The 25,129-nt window shown below is 33.3% G+C and overlaps 2 protein-coding genes across 2 annotated transcripts; both read left to right on the top strand.

The window, feature by feature from the left end:
• Positions 1 to 4,455: 4,455 nt before the first annotated feature.
• LOC127067955 (uncharacterized) lies at positions 4,456 to 9,524 on the top strand. The gene is made up of 3 exons (XM_051003443.1): positions 4,456 to 5,032; positions 7,669 to 7,964; positions 9,310 to 9,524. Exons 1-3 carry the CDS (start codon positions 4,841 to 4,843, stop codon positions 9,467 to 9,469), a joined length of 648 nt encoding a protein of 215 aa, XP_050859400.1. The 5' UTR covers positions 4,456 to 4,840; the 3' UTR covers positions 9,470 to 9,524.
• A 6,289-nt stretch (positions 9,525 to 15,813) lies between these two features.
• On the top strand, positions 15,814 to 24,359 carry LOC127068205 (uncharacterized). The gene is made up of 4 exons (XM_051004021.1): positions 15,814 to 15,931; positions 19,094 to 19,178; positions 22,707 to 22,823; positions 24,194 to 24,359. The coding sequence occupies exons 1-4, from the start codon at positions 15,814 to 15,816 to the stop codon at positions 24,357 to 24,359; spliced, it is 486 nt and encodes a 161-aa protein (XP_050859978.1).
• The last annotated feature ends 770 nt before the right edge of the window (positions 24,360 to 25,129 follow it).

Genomic DNA, 25,129 nt, shown 5'->3' with positions numbered 1-25,129 from the left:
CGAGTCGAAAGTCGGCACGATTTGTGGCTCGTCGAGTCGACGTCACTTATTTTGGACTGACGAATGAAAAGAGGCCGCGACGGCGGTTTGTATCCACGATGCCTAATGGTTTTTCGTTACGTTTTCGACGTGCAATCGATCGTTACTCGACGTCCGTCGATTCTCCTCGTCGACGTTCGACAACCTCAATCATGACGGCAATCACTTCGCGACAATCGAAAACTTCGCGTTCGCGTCGATCGTATTTCGAAATGGCGAAAACTCGAGGAAAATCAAGTTACTTGATTTTTTTTCCTCTTTCACCCTATTGCGATACACTGTACACATCCTTTTCTCTTACCCCTTTTTCTCTTTCTTCTAGCGAAGTAAATTCTATCGTATTCTTGTAGTTTTTACGAAGGCGCTTTCATTTATCGTCGTCGGGTGTCGTAAAAATGTAAAGAAAAAGACGAGCGAATCCCGCAAATGCCATGGTACAAGGGTTGTTGTACTTTGAGTAAGTGTGTGTCAGAGAAAGAGAGAGAGGACTATTCCAAGGGGTTGAATTTTATTGGGTCGTTCGAAGGTTGTAATTCAATTCCATGGCGAAATCACATTCCACGCATCAGGATATACACGTGAACCGAGCGAACGGTCTTCGATGTCCATCCAGCCCATACCTCTTACTACTACACTCTCTGTTACTCTTCGTATCCTTAAGTCCTTGAGACCTTGGACTACGAAATGTTGTCTCTCTTCGTTGGATCTTTGCGGTCACCCTAACTTTCGCTTTTACGACTCTGCTCTACCATCCATCGAGATTCTACGATTAGCGTGGATTCAACTTTCTTACGAAGGTTATCGTCTCTGTAAGAAGATTTATTTGAGTTAGATAGATAGTAAAATCTCTTCGTTAAGGTAAAGGACATAGGGTCGATATATTAAACGCGTAAAAGTCAATAATGGCGATGATGAATGATAATAAACCAATGTTAGATATATGCTCGTTAAAAGCGTTGTAAGAAAGATTAGAACTCAAGAGAATAATGTTCTTAATTATTGACAGGGAAATCCAGTTTACGTGCCTCGAAAGATAGAATCATCTTGGAGAATTCACAGGCTAATGCTTTGGGCTGTTTTTACTGTTTAGCGTCGTCAGAAACAAGTGGAGTTTGAGAAAGAGAGAGATTTCAAACTTCATATTGTAGGAATACACTTTTCGGTTTGTTCAAACTAGAGCGTGTTAACCTGCCTCATGGAGGAGGAAGCTTGCCGAAGGGCTGTCGAGTTTTCTCGAGACTCGTTGTAAAAATGGTCCAGTTTCTATATTTATCTCGTACGAACCTTATGTCCGAGTTCTATTTATAATCTTAAATAGTTGAGAGAAATACGAAAATGAGAATGCCCGATTTAATTTATCAAAAATCGTCGGTGCTTTAGCTCTTCAAGAAACATATTCGATTGAAGATCAAGTATACTTCGGTATCCACTCGAAAATCATTCGCTTTCCGCGTCGAATTATGACGGTTAACCGCCTCTTCGAGGAATGACTTTGCTCTAAATGCAAACTTAGGGAATTTCTAAGTAGCAAAGATCTGCTACATGAAGATCTGTTGTTTGTTATAGTTCGAGCGGATTCATAACGTTTCAAAATAGATAATTTATAATATGTATATGACATCTATTATTATATCTAAATAGGTATATTCCTATTTCTGTTTCCTTAATAGTCTAATACCATAATACTATAATCTCTCTTGACTACTTCTGAAAATCCGATAACAGATAATTCCTCGTATTATCGTCAATCTCTTCGTAATAATAATAAGGAGTTATGATTTAAATCGTTGCCAACAAGTGAAAAGAGTTAGAAACTATTTAATGTTGGACAATTCGCTGGGATAACGATAGAAATTTGCTTTTTTTTTTCTTTTCTTTGAAGTATCACCGACTCTTGTTAACAAGAAACCTGTTGTACTAGAAATCACAAAGAAAATTCTCTTTCTCTCTTTTTCTCTCTTTTGCTTCGTTGGGTGAAGAGATGAAGCTGAGGGTCGGAAAAAAGAGAGAAAGAGAGAGAGAGGGGGAAAAAGGGGGAGAGGAGACAGTCCTTTTCCATTGATCAAGATTTACGATGGTTCGATCGGCCGACATAAAAGTTGGAGCGGATGCGAAAAGAGATGGTATAAACCGGGACGTTTTCCTTCATCATTGAAATCGTGATACCTACCTCCATCGTGAAATCGTCTCTGTCGTCCCGCTTATTAGATCGTCTTGGAAAAGATATGACGACTAAAGATTTCAATCGAGATATAGAGTTGATTGTTACATTATCTTGCGAATTTAATCCTTCGATTTTGCTCCTGAACAACCTCCACCTCTTCGCCGTTTTTATTGTTAGTTATAGCAAAGAAACACTTTTTGTCATAGGGTTATAATAATTGGAAAAAATTCATTGAAAAGCAATAGGATTAATTAGAAAATAAGAAATGAGAAGTTAGAGCGTAAGAGCGGATAGTATCAATAGTAGCGGATTATATAAGTTTATACGGGACAAATATATATATATATATATATATATATATATATATATGTATGTATGTATGTATTATATATATAATATATATATATTATTTCATTATTTTATCACTTATATATTTTATTATTGAATATTATTACACTGAAATATATTTCATATTCTATATATGAAATATATATGTAGGATATTGAAATATATTATTTCAAATATATTAAAGAACTCTACAAAGAGCAAAAAAATGTGAATTATAAAGACAATAATAATCGGTCAAGCGTTTTGATATGTTCGTTGTATTTCCAGAATAATATTTTGGTTTTCATTAAAACGTAGTTTCATAAAATGTGAGACATTACATTGGTCTCAAGGTAAACTTTGATGAGTAGACCGTTTGAAAACGGCGCAAGTAACAGTCGCTAGCTCGTGTTTCCCTTTCCGTTTTCAATGTGCCACAATTTCGAGAGAACGCTCTACGATATTTAGAAACGTGTCTGGAAACGAAACGATATTATTTCGCTTACACGTACCCGACACGGCCTGGAGTTTCGTAGTCGTCGAATGTCCGTGATTTGGAGCAGTTTGTTCGAAGGGTTTATTATAAAAGCTTGTTTGACAATTTCGCGGTTTCTACGACTTCTTTACCAGCACGATTTTCGGAAAATTTTATATTTTTAATCAGACCTAGATATCTATTCATATTTCTTGCAATTACTTTTCATTCGTTTTTATCATGAAATTATTAGGATTATTCATAAATAAAGTAAACTTTTAAAAGTAAGAACAATAAAATAATTGTACACATTGTGATAAATGCTAATAAAAAATAACCTCATTATTTATAACAGTATTTATTAATGAATTAAACAAATATCTTCAAATTTTTATATTTTGAAAGTTGACCAATAAATAACGTTACAATTATCAATATTTTATATGTAAATAAATAACACTGGATTTAATATTTATTATTGAAAATGCCGACATTATTTATTGAGCAGCTCAATATTTTAAGAAACAATTGGTTTAATAGTTTATTTTCAAATAAATTAATTTGAAGAGGAAAAATAAAAGCATATTTCAGATATTTTAAGACTATTCGTATTTTTAAACGGATTAGCGTCGTCCAAATTTGTCAAGCATCTTTATTACTACATAACATTCCTTTGCGAATCTTCGTAATAAGAAAGGCAGCCTCAGACCAGTTTGTGGAAAAATGTCATAGCATCTACGTAACGAAGATCTTATACCGAGCGAATGCGAGGCTAGCGCGTTCCGTAATTCGAGGACATCGTGGAATCTCCGTGAAGCAACGGGACGCTTTATTCCAGCATTAAATTGAATTACAACTCTCCTTCTTCTCCCACGAACGAGCTCATAAAAGTCACCCTTCTTGTATAAGGGGATAGAACCTTATGTGGGTAGTCGTCTAATGCAAAAATTTCTTTCATCTTTGCGACCACGATTGTTCCCCGAAATATCTCAAAAAAAGGAAAAGAAAAGAGAAAAAAATTGTTACAAAAAAAAATCAGGAAAAGAAAACAAAAGAAAGAAAGAAACAAGAAAGTAAATAAATAAGAGATCGCTCGGCGAGTGCACGAGAACAGAATTATGCTCTCTAATAGGACAAATAAACTTCTCTGAAAGAAACTTCGAACCATATGAGCTCGTATTAGTACAATTATCAGATTTAAGTGGTAAAATAAAGAAAAAGAAAAAACAAGAAAAGAATTGCTCCATCGGTTTTCTACGAACTCTCGAGTAACGATGTTATTATCTACGTTATGTAAAATACTTCAACGTGTTTGTTCGACAAATACGACATTATCAGCTTCATGGATTTACTTAAGTATGAAGAAGGAAATAAGAGAGATGCAAAGTAGGTAAGAAAATATAAATATACGATATATTCCGATCCCGTTTTAGGCGCAACGACTCGTGAATGAAGCGTGTAAGCGTTCCAACATTTCATTTAATTGACTCGACGAGGTAGTTTAGGCAGGTAGCTTCTTTGACGGATCATTGCGGTTTGTAGAACGATGTAAACAGCCGGCAGCGAGAGAACTTTACAGATGTCTGGAAAGAATCCAGTTCGAGAGCACTCTTCCACTTCTTTTGTTCGTTGTTTCTCTCTCTCTCTCTCTTTTTCATTCTCTCTCTCTTTCTCTTTCTCTCACTCTTTCTCTCTCTCTCTGTCTTTCTCTCTTTCTCTCTTTTCCTCTTTCTCTCTCTCTCTTAATCTTTCTCTCTCGCTCTCCCTTCGTTCTTCGTAAACCTCTTCGTTCGATCAGAAAGTCAGATCGCTAGGAAGGAAGATCAGAGTTTAGAATGTCAACTGCGAAGAGAATTGTGCTGTTTTTTCTGTTACTTTGGAAATCTGAAAATTCTTATCAACGAATCGACGATATAAAGGATGTGATCGGTCTTCGAGGAGCAGCGAAGGTCAACGATACGACGATCTCATCGCGGGAAAAGAGAACCTTGATCTTTCCCGGTCCACAGATATCCCCGACCCTTTTGGTACGTTTTCATTTGATCGAAGAAGCTATGTTCTTCCTTTTTCATTTTTTTTCTTTCGTCGCGATTTTCGATAACTTAATAACATCTAGAAATTCATTTAATGATAATATGTCTCCTGGTTAATCATTAATTTAATATGTATATATATTAAATTATTATATATATATAATATACATATATATTATGAAATTATATATATTTTTTTCATTTAAATAATTTCCAAGTAGACAAAAATGTTTTTTATACCGTTGTCATTATTTCACATGTAATCGAGATACGTATATAAGTTTATTTTTCGATTAATTCTGAGAGGCAAAGTTTACATTTTCGTGATATTTTTATTTCAATAATTTTTTCTGAAATTATACAATATTATCTCATTATATTAGAAATATATATGAGAATGTTATTTATAGAAAAAGAAACAGACTCTTATCGAGAGAGAAAGAGAGAGAGAGCAAGAGAGAGAGAGAGAGCGAGAGAGCGAGAGAGAGAGAGAGAGAGAGAGAGAGAGAGAGATAGAGAGAGAGAATGTTATTTTTACATGGTTAAAGTGAAACAAGAGGAAAAAACGTGGGCGGAATCGAGTCACTTCGCGTAGGTAGATATCTAGACATATTCGAGGCACTTTTTAAAGTAAGGCTCTATAAGAGAAACTGTAATTACTCTATTTTAAGGCGTCCCGTGCTGGACTTTCTTAAAAATAGAGTGGTGGAACATTAACAGCAACCTTGATGGTAATTAGGGTAGCTTAAAAGCATCGCAAGGAATATATATGCGCGAGATTAACATCGTGTTATGTTGTCGTCGTTGTCGTCGTCGTAGTTGTTTCATCGCTCTCGGTGTGTTCGCGTTATTATTATGCATCCTAATTATCACTCATAAAAAATAATGTATCGGCAAATAAGCAATGTGGAAATTTTCAATGTTTTTATATTTAAACAATCGATACTGTATTCGATAAAAAAACACTACAAGTTCAGTAGAAAATTTTGATATTGTTTATTGGCCAATTTAATGCAATAAATCAAAATATAAAAGAAATACAACGAGCTACGTTGAATTGTAAAACAAAATTCCGGATAAACTCTTGTTATTTTCAACAATTAATATGCTCGTTCATAACAAATAGTAACTTTTATAACAAGGTTTATCGTTGCAGAATGTAAACAGAAAGGGATTGCGAATGAAATACGGATACGTTCGATTTGCGTCTAATTATCGGGAATCCAATCACGTACATAATTAGATCGTTGGAATAGAGGAGACACGATGCAACGATTACACCAGCTCATCGTTGAATTCTATTCTATTCTATATCGCATGAGATGGGGGAAGTGTAATCGAGCGTTGACAAGGAAGTTTGGTGGTAAGAGGTAGTGCACGTAAACATAAGGCGAACAAGTGCATCATGGTAGACATCTAATTATGCGTCTAATTCTATAATAGTCATCGCACAGTAAATCATATACTACCTAGTTCCAATTATTCGCTTGATTTTTTTCTTCATTTCTCTTCGAAAGTACGAAAAAAATTCGAAATTTGAAAATGATTCGAGAAACGAAAGAATCTTTCTATCTTTGTAAATGAATATATGATACATATTTGATTTATTTATTTACGAAGACGTAACAAAAAGCACGTTACCTTTAATTCCTATGAATTTTCGATAAAAACCATCACAAATTTTCACGGAGAATCATGTTCACGTCTGGATAGGACAGTTTAACGAGATTCGCAAAAAGCTTTTTGTACGCGAGACTTGTGAAAAGCGTTTTTACTTTGGTCGAGTCGGTCGAGTCGGTCGTTCGAACGCGAAATCGATATAGCCTATTTCTTCTATCTGCAACGACCGGAAAAGGAAAGTATGGAAAGAGAGAAATAGATAGGTATGCCGATCGTTTCTACTTGCGAAGAATTTATTATACTTTTGTTCTTCGAAGAATCCCTTTGGATAATTCTATAGCGAAATATAAAACAGCATCTTTTATTATGAGTCAGGACAAAGATATTAAAAAGGAATAAGAGTATTAACTTTTTTGTTATTCGAACATTTCTTTCAATATTATAATGTTAAAAGTTTTAAATGTATATAGGTGTATCGATCGAGATGAAAAAGATTATCGTCGATAAAGAAAAATTGGTATCGTTACATTATTACGATCGGAATATAATCCCTCGAATTCTAATCGAATCGTAAATAAAACTCGATCTTCTTTCTACGCATAGACCATGATAATCGTTGTCCAACATCCATGATTTCCAGACGATCGTTTGTAGTTCGTCCAATTTCCGTAGGAGGCTCGTGTACTACTACGATGTGAGCCGTCGTCCGTGTATGAATTTCCGATAAAACCGCGAATTTCCGCATTGGATCGTTCCGGGAGTATCTGGACGGTGGCTTTCCTCCGGATTGGTCGAGAAAATACACCCGAAACTCCGATAGACCGATACTTTATTTTCAACGGCGAAATAATAAATCCTTACTGCATATTTGCTCGAATTGCCTAACACGATCGTAATTTTCATCGTTCTAACCATGCAAAGGTTACAATTAATCTATCTTAAATTAATTATATTTTCGATTATCAAAATTTATTTCCGATCTCTACGATTCATTTCTCTTCTTTAAACAGTTGATCTTTGGCCTAGGAACACCATTGCAATTGGACCGTGAAAGTGTAATCGTTGGAGTTTTTATCAAAATAATATATGCACTGCCAATGAATAGTACGGACTTTACTGAGCCTGGAGTTTACTATACCAGAAATACAAAAAGTAGATGGAGTATTTATAAAATTCTTGAAAAGGCCGCAACCATTTATGGATTCGGTGGGAAAGCCTGTCTGTTAAGAGCCATTTGCGAAATAGCTCACGTACCCTTTGATGCACATCACGGATTATTTGGTCAATTAATGCAACTATTTTTTAAGTAAGTAATTAAATATTATTATTTTCTTTTTGTTCTTATAACTAATTTATCTATTTTCCTTTTTTCATTGATTCTGCCTAATACGTTGATAAATAGATAACATTGTTCCTGAGCTTCGTGAATTCAATTAAAATTGAGAAATAGTACAATAAGAGTGTCCGTGCAATTTCGTTTCGTTCCGCAAACTGTCGTAGCATTAACCATCGAGCTAGTGTCCCACTTCTAAATCATCCCTTTGCGGTACAATTATGCTAGGAGTATACTTGAGAAAATCTCTAATGCCAACGGTCCGCTTGGAGAAGTTAATAAACATTAGCATACACGACAAATTTACGCAATTTGTATATACGTATACATACGTAGGCATATACCTATATTTATCTGCTTTAGTTTCATGGTATAAGTCGGCTTTCTCTGTACGACCAAAAGTCGAATTTTCAAGATAAGATTGGATAATTTTATTATTTCATTGACCATTCGAAGAACGTACGAAACACAAGAGCAGAATTCGAATACTATATATGTATTATATATATAATGTATATTAATATATATATATATATATACACACGTTTTCGGTACCGCCCACATACAGACCGTTTTATCATTATTATCAGAGTAAATTTAACGTACTCAGAGCTACTACATAAATTCTCATTTATGAAATACGTAGGTGTATATTCGAGCAAAAGAATAATGCTAGCTATATAAAAAATATACTATATTAAAAAGAAGTACATATATATATATATATAATACAATGCATATATATATATATATATATATATATTGCTTTTATAAGTAGGTCTCTTGTAGTAATAATTTCGACTTATTCAAAATAGCCTTCTTATTATTATCGAAAAAAGAAATGTTACATTAATTTCCCAAAATCTCGAATATATTTAAAAAATAACTAGAATAAATTTGGGAGAAAAAAATTTCGAAGAAATGTGGAACGCTATCGTGGGCGTGTAGTTTAAGATATATCCAGCTCGGGAAAGCAGCGACCTTACTTATCGATCGCGTAGTCTAGCCGTGCTACAGATTTTCGAAAATTCAAGAAAACTCCTGGGTAGAATGAAAGAGACAAAAAGAGGAATTCGAGAGATGGAATAGAAGGAGGAGGAGGAGGAAGAGGAGGAGGAGAAGGAGGAGAAGGAGGAAAAGGAAGAGGTGGGAATGAATCGAAAAAAGAGAACCTCATCCATCCTACTCTCTTTTGCTTTTGTCCATAGTTGGGATAGTAGTAGTGGTAGTGGTGGCTATGACATGCGTTGGCTTTCATAATTTTTTCAAAGAAAGAACGTCGTTGTTGGACGGTGAAGAATTTCTGTGGATTTTGCAGGCCGTCGAGTACCGAGGAGGAGTACGATGAGTACGGGGATCGAGAATACAGGGCAGCCGAGCGGCTGGGCAAGCAGGTAGCGGGCGAAAACTGCCACGCCCTTTATCCGGAATGCCGCAGGAGTGTGCTCGACGTATTTTCAACAGTACTGCCCGCGTGAATCTTTCACCCTTCTTTTCTTGGATTGTCTTCTAGTATATAGATATATATCAAGTAATGATGACGTCAAAATTGTGGTTGAGTTTTGTCTTTTTTACCTTCCTTTTATCATTTTTTTCCTTTTTTCTTTATTCCATTTCCATCCTTCTCTCTTAATGGATTCATTCGCTTTAAAAGCGCGTGTCGAACATAACTGATATGTTTGCACGATAAATTTTGATGAACTCTATTTCTATTTGTTGAACGAATAATATTCATTAGATTTGACTTTTATCGATCGATTACATCAATATATATATATATATATATATATATATATATATATATTCTTTTAGTGTATCAATAATGAGAATTTGTATTCTTTATAGAGTTTATATAATAAAAAATGAAAGAAATATTAAAAAGAAACGAGGATAGGTTTACTAGTAGTTCGAAAACCATTAAATTCGAAGTATCCTTGCTCGTTTTCAAGAAGTTATCGTGTAAGATTTGTAAGCTCGCCGTGCGATAAGCGACACCCGCCGTGGAAAAGCTCACAACACGGAAGCTCGTAGAAAGCACGGTTCGTCCTACCACTCGCGGTGCTGTTATTTATAACTTTTAAAACGTTGCCCGAGATTTAGGAGAACTCTCCCCTATGTGCAATACCGGATGGGCCCACTTTACTCGCGTCATTCGTATATTTTTGCGAGGGTCAGAGAGGAAAGAGTATTTTAAAGACAAGAATAATTTGTAGGTATCAAAATCTTGATTAGAATAAAGTTTGAATTTCTGTTTCGTAAATTTTTATTTTGTTTTGTTTTATTGGAGATAATAAACAAGAAACATAAAAGAAAAAATACAAAAGTCGGTGACAATATAAATAAAACACTATTTCAATTTATTATTGTGTCTATTTATATATCATTAAGATACGATAATAATTTATGTTATAATAATGGACATATTTTTAAAATAAATCGTCATTTTATTAAGAAGAATGGGTTTAAGTTTCGTCATTTTTTTCGCTTTTACGTATATTTTTTGTTATCATAAATAATTAGTAAATTTTAAGCTGTTTGATTCTTTTTTATTGATTTTCCAATAATATCCCTTTTTCTGTTGGCGGCGTGTCCCCCACTGGTTTTACACCTGAGGTGTCTCTTTTATCCTTCCCATTCATCGATATTCGTACTTTTACGACCCTTCTGTCACGTCACTCGAAGATCGACCGTAGAAAAGCAGCCACCTTTTTAACTTCTCGCAATTTTCCCTTCGCATTCCTTTTCTTCTTCCTCTTCTTTCCGACTTTCATTTGCCTAAAAGTACGATCGAAAATCGTCCTCGCTCTCCCCCTTTCTGTCTGTCTGTCTCTCTCTCTCTCTCTCTCTCTCTATCTCTTTCTTCCATAAAACAAGGAATCCTAGTATTTCAGGGTATTAAAGAATCTCTGGCGTTTCTACCATTCGTTCGACCGACACTTTTCTTCGAGTTTTCTCTTGCAATTTTATCGTTGCTGTGTAGAATTCGCGAACCTCTGTTCAACTTTCTTTTTACCAATGAGAGATAGATGTATAGATGATTAGATAGATAAATAAATAAATAGATAAAGACAGAAAGAAAGAGAGAGAGAGATTTTACGCTTATTTATGCTTTTACATTCTATATTTTTCTCCTCCTCCAATTATGATCGATCGAGTTCATTAGTACTATAAAGCGAGCTCAACTCGTTTACTCTCTTTCTCAAAATATGTTCAATTTCCGATAAATATTGATGGATATTACGATTGCACGAATTACGATAGGATTTGTCGAATATATAAGCTTTTTAATAATCTTTACAAATATTTTATAATTAATGATAAATAGATAATAAACAAACAAATAAAAAAATCTGATTATTCCTGTGAAATATTTTAATATCGATAATGAAACGATTTGATCCTTATTTTTCAAATACATATGAATAATATTTTTAAAAAGGATAAATTAATTTTTCAGACGATAAAAATTGGTAGCTAACAAAGTTCGTTAATCTATATGAACCCTCGAACAATGATAGGTCAGATATAAATGAAAATGAATCTTTTAATTAAAAGAAAAGAGACGTAAGAGCCTAAGCTTCATTGTTTTCACCAATTGAAATGTTTCTTCGAGATCGAGATATTCTCCTTCTTTTCGTGAAAGTTAAAAATTTCTTCCTTTATTATTTCATTCGTATTCAGCTATACTAGGACGAAAATTACTAGGTAAGAATTTGCCCTAGTGGACGATAGAAACTGGTTGCAAAACGATAATGGTAGTGTATTATAGTACTTTAAAAAGTGTAGCCCATTATCGTGCGGTAGAGCCAAGTACGTGGCGTGCTTAAAAGCTTGAGAAAAGAAAAAGAGAGAGAGAAAGAGAAAGAGAGAGAAAGAGAGAGAGAGAGAGAGAGAAAGAAAGAGAAAGAGAAAGAGAAAGAAAGAGAGAGGGAGATGAAAGAGAGAGCGAGAGAGAGAGAGAGAGAGAGAGAGAGAGAGAGAGAGAGGAAAAAACGCGCAATGTGTTAACGCGAGGATAAAAGTCTAATACTTATGATCGTTTCGTTAATTATTTAAAAAGAGAAGAACAAGAGAAGGAAAAAAATAGAATAAAAAGTAACGAAGAGAGAATCGTCGAAGGGTCATGGTTAAACGACTGATAAAATATGACTATGAATATTCATTAAAAATCATTCTATCGGTGCTTCATGGGCAAGCATCTTTTTAAAGGATTCTTTCGATTGAAAAATTTCGTGATAACGCATAGAGATCCTCCATTAACATAACTTCCTTCGTTCTTACCATCGAGTTATTATAAATTCTTCCCATTCATCCCTGCCGAGAAAGGATCCCTTTGATTTATCGTTTTGCCATTTGCTATGAAAATAAAGCCGGAATCGAATAAAACGAATTTAAGGAAATTCGCCACGGAGAAAATTTTTCTCAGGAAAGAACTCTCGACGTACCTTATACCCTTATTTTCTTTTCATAGCACCTTCGTAGCATAGTTATCGGGCTTTAACGAGAAAGAAAGAGGTAATGTAAGTCGTCCGGTGATCGAATAAATAGGACTCGTGCAAAGAAGCAAAGGTAATCGTAGATTTAAAGAATGCTATAAACGTCGAAAGAACGAGGCAAGGAAGAGAAACGAGAAAGTGGTGGGGTGATCGGTTCTCCTTCTTGCCAAGTTCTTCGAACGTCCCTGTGCTTTTTCCAGAGAATGTCGATCCAGGATAGGGAGAGAGAGAGAGAGGATAGTAAAAGGATGGTGAAAAGGGGTGACGATGATTGGCCACGAATAACGTGCACTCTGATCCGTTTCCTGTCTCTCTCTCTTTCTTTGTCTTTCAACTCTCTTCTGGATCTTTAGCTCTTCGCTTTCCTCTTCTTAGTCTCCGTCTCTAGATCGAGTTCATCGGAAATTTAGCGAGGAATGCAGGTAAAATTCGAAACCTTCCTTTCTTTCTTTCTTTCTTTCTTTTTTACTTTTTTAAACCATTTCGTCGTAGACTATATCGTGAATTCGGCCATTCGGAGATAGTCCAGCTACAACTTTTTGCAAAAAATCAATTTCATTGGAACCGAGATACACGAGCCCGAGGTACAGATCTGCCCGAAATATACGCGAGACGTATATAATCGTTTTGGTCGGCTTCTCATTCTCGTTTCTCAACCGAGATTTAGCTTTCCTCCTAAAGTTTCACGAAAGTTGAACGATTAACAAATTTGCACATCGTTGTAAGTAATTAGCTTTAAACTATGTTAAAATTTATTTGTTCATTTAACTTTATATGATACTTTATGATATAATATTATATATTACCTAATGATATATTATAATTCACTACTGTTATTAAATAAATAATCAATGTCATTATTCGTATACATCAATTTATATGATACTACTGTAACAATCGATTTGATTGTTAGATATATTAAATCAAGGATAGTAAGCGTGAGTTAGAGAGATTAGATTTGTGTGTATTATATGGGTGACAATAGACAATTATCGTGGAGCGAGGATAAGTTTGTACGTAGGATTCATCGACGTATTGGTTTAACCCTTTTCCCGTTACCCTTTCCATTCTCCTCTTTCTCCTCCTATTCCTCTCTCCTCCTTCTCTTCCTCCTATATCTTCTCAGCGATAGCGATAGCGTTGTAAATCCAATAATTGCCCCGTCCCAGCCGGTCGTTTAAGCAGCTTTAATTAATTCCGTTTTCGTCCGAGCGAGATTAACGACCGAAGTTGAATTAAAATCTCATCGAGACCACGTAGAAGGCACCATCTTTGGGGCGGACTTGTCATAGATAGGTACCTACCAACTTGGTATCCTTTTCATACAGTTATTTAAATTATTTTCTTTTTTACATTTATTTCGAACAGGTAAATGTAACAGATTCTCGAAAGTAACCAATTTATTTCGAATTTTATTGCATAATTAAATTCATCTTGTGTCTTTTATGTACTGATTTTATATACTGATTTATTGAATTTTTATTTTCTTAATGTAATATGATTAATACAAATATTATGGTTTTAAATTTCATTTGATATAATAAATTAGATTATAATAAAGTAATAAATAGAATAAAAAATAAAGATATAATAAATAGTGTATAGTAAATTATATTAAACAGAAATTTTAATCTCTCATAGTTCTAAAATGAATAACAAATATTTTATTAGTTTTGTTTCAATTGAGGAATGATGAGCATATATATTATATATATATATTTACTATACTATATATATATATATATATATATACATACATAAGTACACACACACACACACAAACAAAAGGAAGAAAACAAAAAAGAAAAAAAATTAATAAAATATTTATTATCCTTTTTATAACTATGATATATATACATATATATATATACATATATATATATATATATATATATATATATATATATAGAATGGGTTTTTCTTTTTTTTTATTAAAAATTATAAAACGTTACGAACGTGGATAGGTTGATTCTTGAATTTTGGTTCTATAATTAAATGGGACTCGCTATATTTCCTGTATATGTTGGTTGATTGTATTTTTTGTGTTCTAAGATTGCTAGTTGGAATATCTTTATGAAAGATCTCTGGAAAATGAGAACAGGAAAAGTCTTGAATTTATTTTTGAGTTAGTATTTAATCTATTCTTGAGTTAACAATAACAATAGTAATACTATTATATAATAATATAATAATATAACAATTATATTATTATAGAATATGGAAATAGTGATAATAGTCCGTGTAGGAGGAAGAAGAGGAGTACTTGTAGATGCTTCATATAGAAGCGAAAAAAAGAATGACCGAAGGTCTGTTCGTACGTCGAACTTCAACTTTCTTTCTTGTTCGATATAGAATTTATGTCTTTGTGTTTCCTTGGTCGTAAATAAGCTCGAAAGAAGTTTTTCATTCTTTACTTAACAATTTTGGGCTAGTTGATACACGTACGTTTTACGTAAGTACGTACGGTACCATTGTTACATGTAATACCGATGAACGTGCTGTTAGGAAAGTTCCTTTTTCTTGCTCTAAGAAATTTCCAAAGAACGGCAATCGGACATCTTTACGGTCCGTATCGATACGGTCGTACCTCGAAAGAACTTCGAAACTTAAACTTTGCGCCTTCTTTTGTCATCCCATCGAAATACTTTTCTCATTGTTAAATTTGTCGTGTCGTCTTTTAGATTCACACGTGGTATATTCCGATGTAAACAAAAGCATTGGAAAATTTTACGAATATCATTTCTTACATATTACGAACCAATGGACTATAGAAAATAATGACATTCCAATTCGATTATTAATCCAAACTAACTTGGATCGAAACGAGAGTTAATCAGAAGAGCAAATAAAGAAGTTTGGAACAGTTTGCATCGATATTTAGCGAGTATGTAAAAGCATGCGTGTGCTCCAACATTTGGCTCGGTCTTTCGGTTTACTTTCGACTTTTGTTTTCTCTGAAAGAAGGAAAATAGCGGATGGTGGACCAACGTCGAACGGGATTCCTTCTCTTCGTTCGAGTTTACAAGCGTTCTACGGAATGTAAATAGCACTTGGTACGGCGTTGTGACTCCTCGAGAAATACCCGCAGTGATTATCGTGTACTCGCGAAATCGTTGAAACTCGACCGGTTGAATAAGAGACCGTACACGGTTCGTTGACCAGTGGACCAATATGTCGGCTCAGTTCCAATTACTCGACGAGAGGAAGAAAAAGGAAAGAAGCCACGATTGCTTCCAATATTCTACGACCGAACGACTAGTCGTCGAGATTATAACGCATGGAAAACAGTTTTAGTGCTGGCACCAGCCGTCTTCGTCGTTTTCTCGATGCAACATACATTATTTTTATCAACTACGATCCTCCTACTCGTTGGATTTATCTTTCTTTCTTTTTCTTTGTGGATCGAAGCCATTCTTCTCTATCCCTCTGGTTCCGTATTTCAGGTGAATATTATCTAATTTCTTTTATTTGATTAACATAATATTTACTTAAAGATTTTTTCTTTTATTTAATTAACATAATATTTGTAATTAAAATATTTGGAGAATTAATTTATCGATAAAAGAAATGATTAATCATGAAGTAGTTAATAATGACTGATTAATAATTAAATTTACTATAGGCATTTCTTCTTATCGATCTGACAAATATTTTCTCTTTATTCAGACTTATATGTAAACAATCACGTTCCTCGTTCGAAAATGAAAACAAATCTGATCATATATGTTTTGAAATATAATAGTAGAATTTAATTGTTATCAATATCCAACGTTCTATAAAGATTAAAGAAAATAATGATTGGTAAATCGTAGGGAAACTGTGGAACCTAAATATTTAGCAAGTTAGCTCGATTGCCAAGGGAGATAAAATGCGGGCAATTTCCACGTTCCTGTGTGAATCGTGAACGATACACGACTTTAGAATACATGCTAAGAGAGAATGAGAGAGAAAGAGAGAGAGAGAGAGAGAGAGAGAGAGAGAGAGAGAGAGAGAGAGCGATAGCGAGAGCGAGAGAAAGGATAGGCTATGAGGAATTGGGGGTGGTAGCTCAAGGGTAATAATTCAGTCGGCCGCCGGTCGAAAGATAAATCGTGCTACAAAAGTTCTTCTTTGCCGTCACGTCGTTGGTGCGAACGCGAGGATCGCGAGGGACGCTTGCAAGAATAATGAGCCGCGCATTGAAAAGTTTTCCCTAATTAAATAGACCGCGTTCTCCCGTTTTCCTGAATCCGTAACGGCTTTCTTCTTACCACTCTTTCGGAGAGCAAACGAGACGAAACGAGACGAGACGAGACGAAATGAGATGAGACGAGCTTGGGAAGACATTGTCGTTTTGTCGAGTGAAACGTAATTGACGAGAGATAAGCGGGTAGAGAGGGAGAGGAAAAAGGAGAGAGAAGGAAAGAGAGAAAGAATGGGAACTATACTGGTCAATAAAAAGAATAGAGAAAAAGAGAGAAAGAGAGAGGAAGAAAAAAAAATACTATCTCTTCGTAATAACGACAACGTTTCAAGAACTTTCTCGAACGAGCGAACTTCGAAAGTATGAACTGAGATTCGGAGCTGCGAATCACCGAGATATCTTTCCCCCACCCCTCCCCTTCATCTTTCTCATTTTTCTTTTTACTTTCTTTTCCTACACTTCCCCCTTCTTTTCCTCTGCTACCCCCTACTGTCACCATAATTAAGAACGATATCGACTGAATAAAACGGAGCGTTTTTAAGGAAATGATTTCCTTCCTTTTCTATCTTTTTTATTTCGTTTCTCTTTCTTTATTCTTTTCCTTCTTTTTTCCTTTTTTATCCTTTCTTTACAAATGCCTCCTCGTAGAGTTTTTAATTAGTAAAGACTTTACTCTAGCAGGGGAGTTGCACGAATGATTACACCGACCTCTTTACACGGGCTTCGGATCGTTTGTTCTACGTTGCTAAAGGTGAGAGAGATAGAGATAGAAAGATAGAAAGAGAGAGAGAGAGAGAGAAAGAGAGAGAGACACGACGATGCCGAAGGGTCAACCACCCTTCGTTTTACCGCAAGTAGAGAAGAAAGCAACTGTGGTGGCTTAACGAGATGATTTTTCATAATTTTGAATTGAGAACGACGCGTACTCGTTAAAGCGTACTCGTATCCACATATATACTTTCTTGACTTCCTTTGATTCCTTTTCAACGATCAATCAACTTCCCTGACGAGTTTACACCGTCCATGTAACAACGTGATTTACCTCGTAACAACGTCATTAGGAAATGTAGGTACTACATTTTTATTTATGATTACATAGGAAACTCTTTCTTTTTCACTCTCATTCTCGTGCGCGTGAACGCGTGTTTGGATATCCGTTGAAAGATGCGTCCCTTTTTTAAGATGCGTCATCCTTTGTTTCAATAATCTCGAATGGCTGAGCGAGCACAGCTTCGTTTGCCTGTCCTTTGCCTTCGTGGTTATTATCACCAAGTTTGCTTACGATCTCGCGACAAGAGAAGAAGAGAGACAGAGAATGTGAAAAATGTGAGAGAAAGAGAGAGAGAGAGAGAGAGAGAGAGAGAGAGAGAGAAAGCAAAGCGCATTTTCTTGTAGTCGGTGAATATGAAGCACATTAAATCGCGTTCACACGATTACTCGATTTCTGAGTCATTGGAGGATAAAAGAGAAAGAAAGAGAAGCTGTGGGAATTTACAAAGAACGATTTTAGTTTCGTAAGTTGAACTTTCTGTTCCTCTCTTTATCTCTCTCTCTTTCGCTCTCCTACTTTTTTTTTTTAAATAAAAATTGAAGATTCTCGAACGAGTTTGCACTTTTTCTTTTCTTCATTTCTTGAAAGGAGAATTATTAATTTACGTTTTTGTAATTGAATAAAAGAGAAAAATGTGTATGATTGAGGAAAGAAAAAAAGAAAGAAGAAGGAGTTGAAGTTCAAAAATGAATGTAATTGACGATTGAACGTTGTAAGCACGATTTATTTCTTCGCGAACCGAGATAAAGCTTTTTTCCATTTTTGAACTGTGAACGCGAGAAAAAGGAGACCGAGAAAAAGATCTTTTCATAGGCACTCGCAGATTCGCGAGACAGCTATTGCGAATTGTCTTGGTTCTCTTAGAAAGTCTTAAATTCAATTTCAAAAGTTAAAGATTGTTCAGTGAAAAATTGACGTTTCAATTCTCGAGTTTTCATCGAGTTTGTGAAAGTGAAGAACTAAGAAAAAGACAGAAGTCAGTTTTGAAGTTTGATTTTTATTCGTTGAATGCATGAATATATTTTGATATAGTATTTATAAATAATAATTGTTAATAGTTCTACGATAAATACGATTACAAAAGTTATTAAGGTTGAACTTTTATGTCGTTTCGAGAAAATAAATAAAAAAAATATAATTTTCAGCCAAATTATTTATGTATATTATACAAGTTGTTTTCGTAACTGTTGACAAAATTATAAATGTAAGACAATAATTTTTTTCTTGGATTATTTTATTTTGTTTCTTTTTTTTTCTTTTTCTTAGATCACGTTGGGCGCATCGGTGCCAGTGAGATCGAACAAAAGAGGAAGCGTAGTTTTTTCATCCGGATTTCAATACAACTATTTTTTACCATCGAATGTATCGAATTTTAAATCTACGATCGTCGTTGCCAGGCACGTTAGAGATCTCGATCTTCGAGACACCTACTCAACAATTGAAAATTTGTTGGAGGAGTAAGTTCAACATCGACATACTTTGTCGCTTTATCTTTAGAAAACAAATAAGCAATCTTAATCGAATCGTTTCCCTTCTAACTTTTTTTTTCTATCGTTGGTATAGGATTAAAGATAAACGCGTACTATTAATAGAATGAAAAGCAGTTGGAGAGAGAGAAAAAGAGAGAGGGAGAGAGAGAGGTTGATTTGAATTTCGAAGCGGAAGAACAAACGCCGCGCTAATTACCGCTCGAAATTGTCCGATGAATCAGTAAACATAGCTAAAGTGAACGAATAAATTTATAATTAACTCAACTTTGCCATCGACCATGGTATTCTGCGTTTGTTGAGATTCCATTTTTGATTGATATTGCACCGTAGAAATGAATCCGACGTAGAAATGAAAATAGAAATGTATTTCTAAAGGACGAGTTATCTCGTCATTGGAAATTAATAAGTTAATTACGATCATTCAAATCGATCGATAAAAAAAGATTATTGTTAAATTTCATTTTATTGTTAAATTTTATGAATAATATAAGATTGGATGAACTGTTGTTGGTATAGGATATATATTGCACGTTTATCTTATATTATATTGTTTTCGTAAAATGAGAAGGATGAATGTAGTAGTAAAATCGACACGTGTCGTTTCTAAAACACATTTTAAGCTCAAGTTTAGTTGAGAAGCAAGGAAAGCAGACACGAAGCTCGCTTGCTTTCGATGTTACTGGCGAAACTAGTATCGGCTCTCGGAAGGATCAAAGGAGTCAGAGAAGCAAGGTAAGGACGAGAATTCGAAGGTAAATTAATTGGGACATAAGGCAATTACGTTGCCTGGAAGAGGAGATTCAAGTATGGCGCCGTAGATACACAGGTAACAACGGCCGTCGAGACGACGACGTTTCTCTTCCAAGAGAGCTTTGAGAGTTAAGAAAGTGTCAGAAATGTTCGGTACAACCACTACCGTTAAGGCGAACGAGGTTACTCGCGATGGTACTTCGTGGCAAAACGGTTTATCGAAGCTGCTGAGCATTGTTGAGAAAAGCGTTCGACGTTCGATATGCCTCTTCAAGAGGATTGCTCACACGTTTCTCTCGCTTACTGACGATCACATTGCAGTTCAAGTTAAAAGAGAACTTTCGAATGAAAGAAACAAAAGTTTCTTTGTTTTCCCCCTTTTATTTCTTTTACAAAGAATTCTTATTGGAAAATATCTATCTAATAATAACGACCTATGAAGAAGCCTATTATCTCATTTATTTATGTCATATAAATAGAAAATAGGAATGTTCTATATATACAGAATGGCAATAACTTAGATCAACTTGAATATCTCCGTCTTTTCTAAAAATATGGAAAAACTTTATTTACAGAAATCGTACAGGAATAGTATAGCAGTCACAATATGTAATAATTCAGTAATAATTTTTTTTATAGATAAACATGTAAAAGACGTGTAAAAGTCAAGTGAGTTTCTTTTCTTAAACGGAATTATATGCTTTTGATTGCATTAGCCAATGCAGCTTAACATTTTCTACAAAAAAATGTTAATACATGTATGTCGAGAAATTATTAGTTTGAGATATTTTAAATTAAATAAAATGTAATAAGAATAATAGTAAGTAAATAGTAGTAGCTTGCCTTACATCATTATTGCAGGGTTATTATTACATTATTTACTATTAATAGATCTTCTATTCCTTAGTTTAAATAAGCAAAATTAAATTTACGTAAATTCACAATACAAATTTAAGCAATTCTATTATAATTATATCTTTATTTCGAAAGAAAAAAAAATTTACTCTTAAAAATTATTAACAAAATCGATTTTATTATGCCGATATCATTAAAATAGTTCAATAAATAAAGAATAAAATATACTTCAAAACGGTATTTGTTTTAAATTTGTACAATTTTTTATTTCAAAGATATCATCTTCGAAACATTTCTATTCATAATTCATATAGTACAGCTGTTCGTAATAATAACAATAGTGTAGTAACACGGCTGCGTAAATTCTCGAAATTTATATATGTTAGTATATTATTGATTCAATTTGAATTAAATTATATAGATCAGTGAGTTAACGTAAACATCTTCCATTTACATGAGAATATCTTCGAAACTAAAAATTGTAGAGATTTTAATCAAGCATCATTTTAAATACTAGATTTTCGTTTATTTTTCACTATATTGTTAATAATTAATTAACGATTTGTTATAAATAATTTTTGTAAACAAATTCTTTTTTACTAAAAAAAAGTTCAAATTGCAACTAATTTATAGAATTATATGAATTAATAAACAATTAGTGAACCAATTAGATTTTTAGATTAGAAAAATTAATTTTTTTGGATTATTAATAATTACGTCTTCCATTTAAATAGAAATTTTTCTGAAATTAAAAGTTGTAGAGATTTGAATCAAGCACTATTCTAAAAGACAAACTTTTTTTCACCATATTGTTAATAATTAATTAAGAATTTGTTATAAACAATTTTCAAAAATAAATCCTTATGAACAACATTCGTTTTATTTTGCTACAAAAATTCAGATTGTGATTGCTTTATAAAATTTTATAAATTAATAAATAATTACTCCCATTTTACAGTTCCCTCCATACTGTACGGCTTTTGTGAACAAATTTTTTCCATATCTTTAGAAAAAAGAACAAAAATATTTAAAATGATTACAATTATTGCTTCATTTTTTATATACTATATTTAGATGATAACAGAGATGAATTGCCAAAAACATGTTGTTTATCTAAATGATATTTGATTAATTTCTTTTCTTATTACAGAAAATAAATGATATTTAATAGTAAATATATATATAATGTACATGAAAAAAGGAGACATGGACTAAAAATTTATAAAGTATATCTTTTCTTTTGTGCATTTTATAAACATTTTAATCGCTTTGTTCAATGTGTTGAAAAAAATCAAATATGATTGATATAACTTTTTCATGAATTTATATATATTATGCAATTCTATTCTAGACGTTTATATTTTTATGAAATTAGAGTTATCGTAAATATTGTTGTACATTTATTTATATGCGTAGTACAACACATATTACAACTAAGCAATTTTCTCCTATATCAAAAAGTCTAATTTTGCATTTATTTATAGCTGCTATTTATTAGTTACTCGACGACTAGCAATAATTTTTATCGAGATAAAAAGAAATAAATGTATTCGTAGAAAATATGTTCTAGAAGACGCGGGTAAGGTTACGTTTACCAGCTTACAGTTTGTTAACGAAGGAGAATCAAGCTCGGCCAACGACAACGTCGCGGCAAAGGTAAAATATTACCTCGGATAAAGCTTACCGGGAGAGTGCCTCTTCGTCGGAATAATTCGTCGAGTTCGTTTAATCCGCGTCAACGAAGTTCCATCGTGGAACTTATGTATATTCCACCGTTTATTTATAATTCTTTAACCTCGTGGGGAAAGAAATATAAAAGTGTAATTATTTACGTTTCTGACTTGACTACGAACAAAAGTCAATAAATGTTTTCAATATGGATGTTCGCAGATATGGCTGGGGAAATGGAAGAGAATGCCTTTTAAGGAGTATTTGCGAACTCGCGGAAGTTCCGCTTCTCAGGAGAGAACAGGATATCGTCGAAGAAGCGATACATTTAATTTTAACGTAAGTTTCTTTTCTCTTATTCGATTCGGATATCCCCCGTGGTCTTTGATTTAAGAGGCGTACTGTAAAATGCATTTTTTCTTTTCTTTTCTCCTTTTTTAAAATTTTTGGTATTTCTTTTATAAAGCAGCTATACGGCCTTTTTGATGGAAACAATGGTATATGTAGATATTATTATATTTTTTTATGAATAACAAAAATATAATATTCATAAATATTCAATTCAATTAAATAACAGATCTTAAGAACAACATAAAGATAAAAATATTCAACGTACAATAATGATTATATAGAATAGCCTTAATATTAATATTAATAGTCAAAGTCTTACGATTGGAAGAATAAAAAGGATTTTAATTTTTTATTATTAAATTTAACTTGAAAAACGATCTTTTAACTCTTTTTAGTGTTCTACTAGGAATTTCATGTGAACTTATAATTTGCATATTATTTACTTAATTATATTTTCCTTTTCTTATGGTTACTATTAAAAATTCATATATAATAAAAAATAGAAAAATAATATTTAATAAATAAAAAAATAATAATAATTAATATTTAATAAAAAAAAATTAATCAGATATGATTTAGACGAATGATACCCAGTTAAAAATTCTTCCTTAAGTTAATCCCATTTCTTTATAATACTCTTTCTATTATTTGTCGGTAGAAAATTGAAAAATTTAAGAAAAGATCAATCCGTTAAAGTTCGAGTTTATTTGCGGAGTCGCTTATGACTTTTATGTCTCTAACTGAGAAAAGCCAAAGTCTTAATTAATTTGTCGCGAGAAACGCACGATTCTCCTATCTCTTTTTCCTTCTCGAGTAACAAAGACGATCTTTCTATCTTTCTTTTCTATTTCTTTTTCTTCTTCTTCTTCTTCTTCTTCTTCTTCTTCCTCTTATACTTTCTATCCTTTTCCTTTTTCGTCTGGTTCGTGCGATATCGAGACAACATTTGTTTCTTCGTCACGATTTCATTCTCATCACGTTTCAGAGTCGTTTCAGTTCTCTCCTTCTTAAGGTTCTCTCTTCGTTCTTTTTCGAAATATCATCGGAAGGAGCTCATTTTAGTTTTTATATCGCACATACTCTAACGATATCATCGATGTCTCAATTAATTTATTTTCTTAAGAGACGTAGGCCACTTTGATACAACGCATTTTTATTTCTCGTCTCTTTATTTTTGTTTCTCTTTTCTTTTTTCTTTTTTTAAAATTTATTTTTACTTCCGATTTAACTGTTTTTCTCTTATGACAAATTATTGTTAAATTCATTCGTTGCATTCAGAAGTCAGAGACGACATTAATTAGAAGATGAGACCATGTGGACGGAATGACGAACGATCGAATTTCGATTTTTGTCGGCAGACCGACTGAGGACTTGGCAACCTCAGTTAATTCCACTCATCGGAGCGTTGAGGAGTCGTACAGGGAAGCTGAACGATTGGGGAAGTCTGGCGTTGACTGTACGCTAACGTATCCCGATTGCATCGAATCACCTCTGAAATCATTCACCGAGATCTTATTTCCTTAGGGAAACAAGAAAAAGGGTTGGTGAAAGGTCGCGAAACAACACGTGCCTTCCTTCTAACCATCTGTTCAACATCGATCTCGAATTTCGATTAATCCACTCTTCAAAACACAGTACATGTACGTACCAGACAAAAATAGCTATATCAACGAACCCCTACTATTCAGGTAGATAAATTGGAAATTGTATTATCACGTAATTCTAAACGACAAATCTACAATCAAATAATTTGCTTTTTCTTTTTTCATTTTATAAACAAAATTATACATTTTTTTTATATTATGAAATATTATTTGAATGACATACTGTAAATAAAAAAATGAATATTCAATAAAAAAATATATATTATAGAAAAATAGATAATTATAAAACATGTAGAAATTCTATAACGAAATTGACACACGATGGTTAACTTTTTATAATATGTCATTTCATGTCATGAAAAAACATGTTTTTCAAAATTTGTTCTAAAGAACGATTGGACGAGATTTTTGCAAGAGAATTTTATTAGAAAAAATAATATAATAATAGAATTTATTTTATGATATTACTACGAAGGGGAATCGTATGAATTACACGTAGTGCGGTTTATTGCCAGTACTCTTGCGAAGCCTAACGCGAATAGTGCCAGAAAATAAGCTTCTCTCTCTCTCTCTCTCACTATATATATATATGTATATATATATATATATATATATATATATATATATATATATATATCTTTCATGGATTACGTTTTATAGACTGCCATGTTTTCCTAGTGCGGAATGATC

The sequence above is a fragment of the Vespula vulgaris genome, chromosome 12 (assembly GCF_905475345.1).
Source record: "Vespula vulgaris chromosome 12, iyVesVulg1.1, whole genome shotgun sequence".
NCBI lineage: Eukaryota > Metazoa > Arthropoda > Insecta > Hymenoptera > Vespidae > Vespula > Vespula vulgaris.
This window is presented reverse-complemented; position numbering and strand designations above follow the sequence as displayed.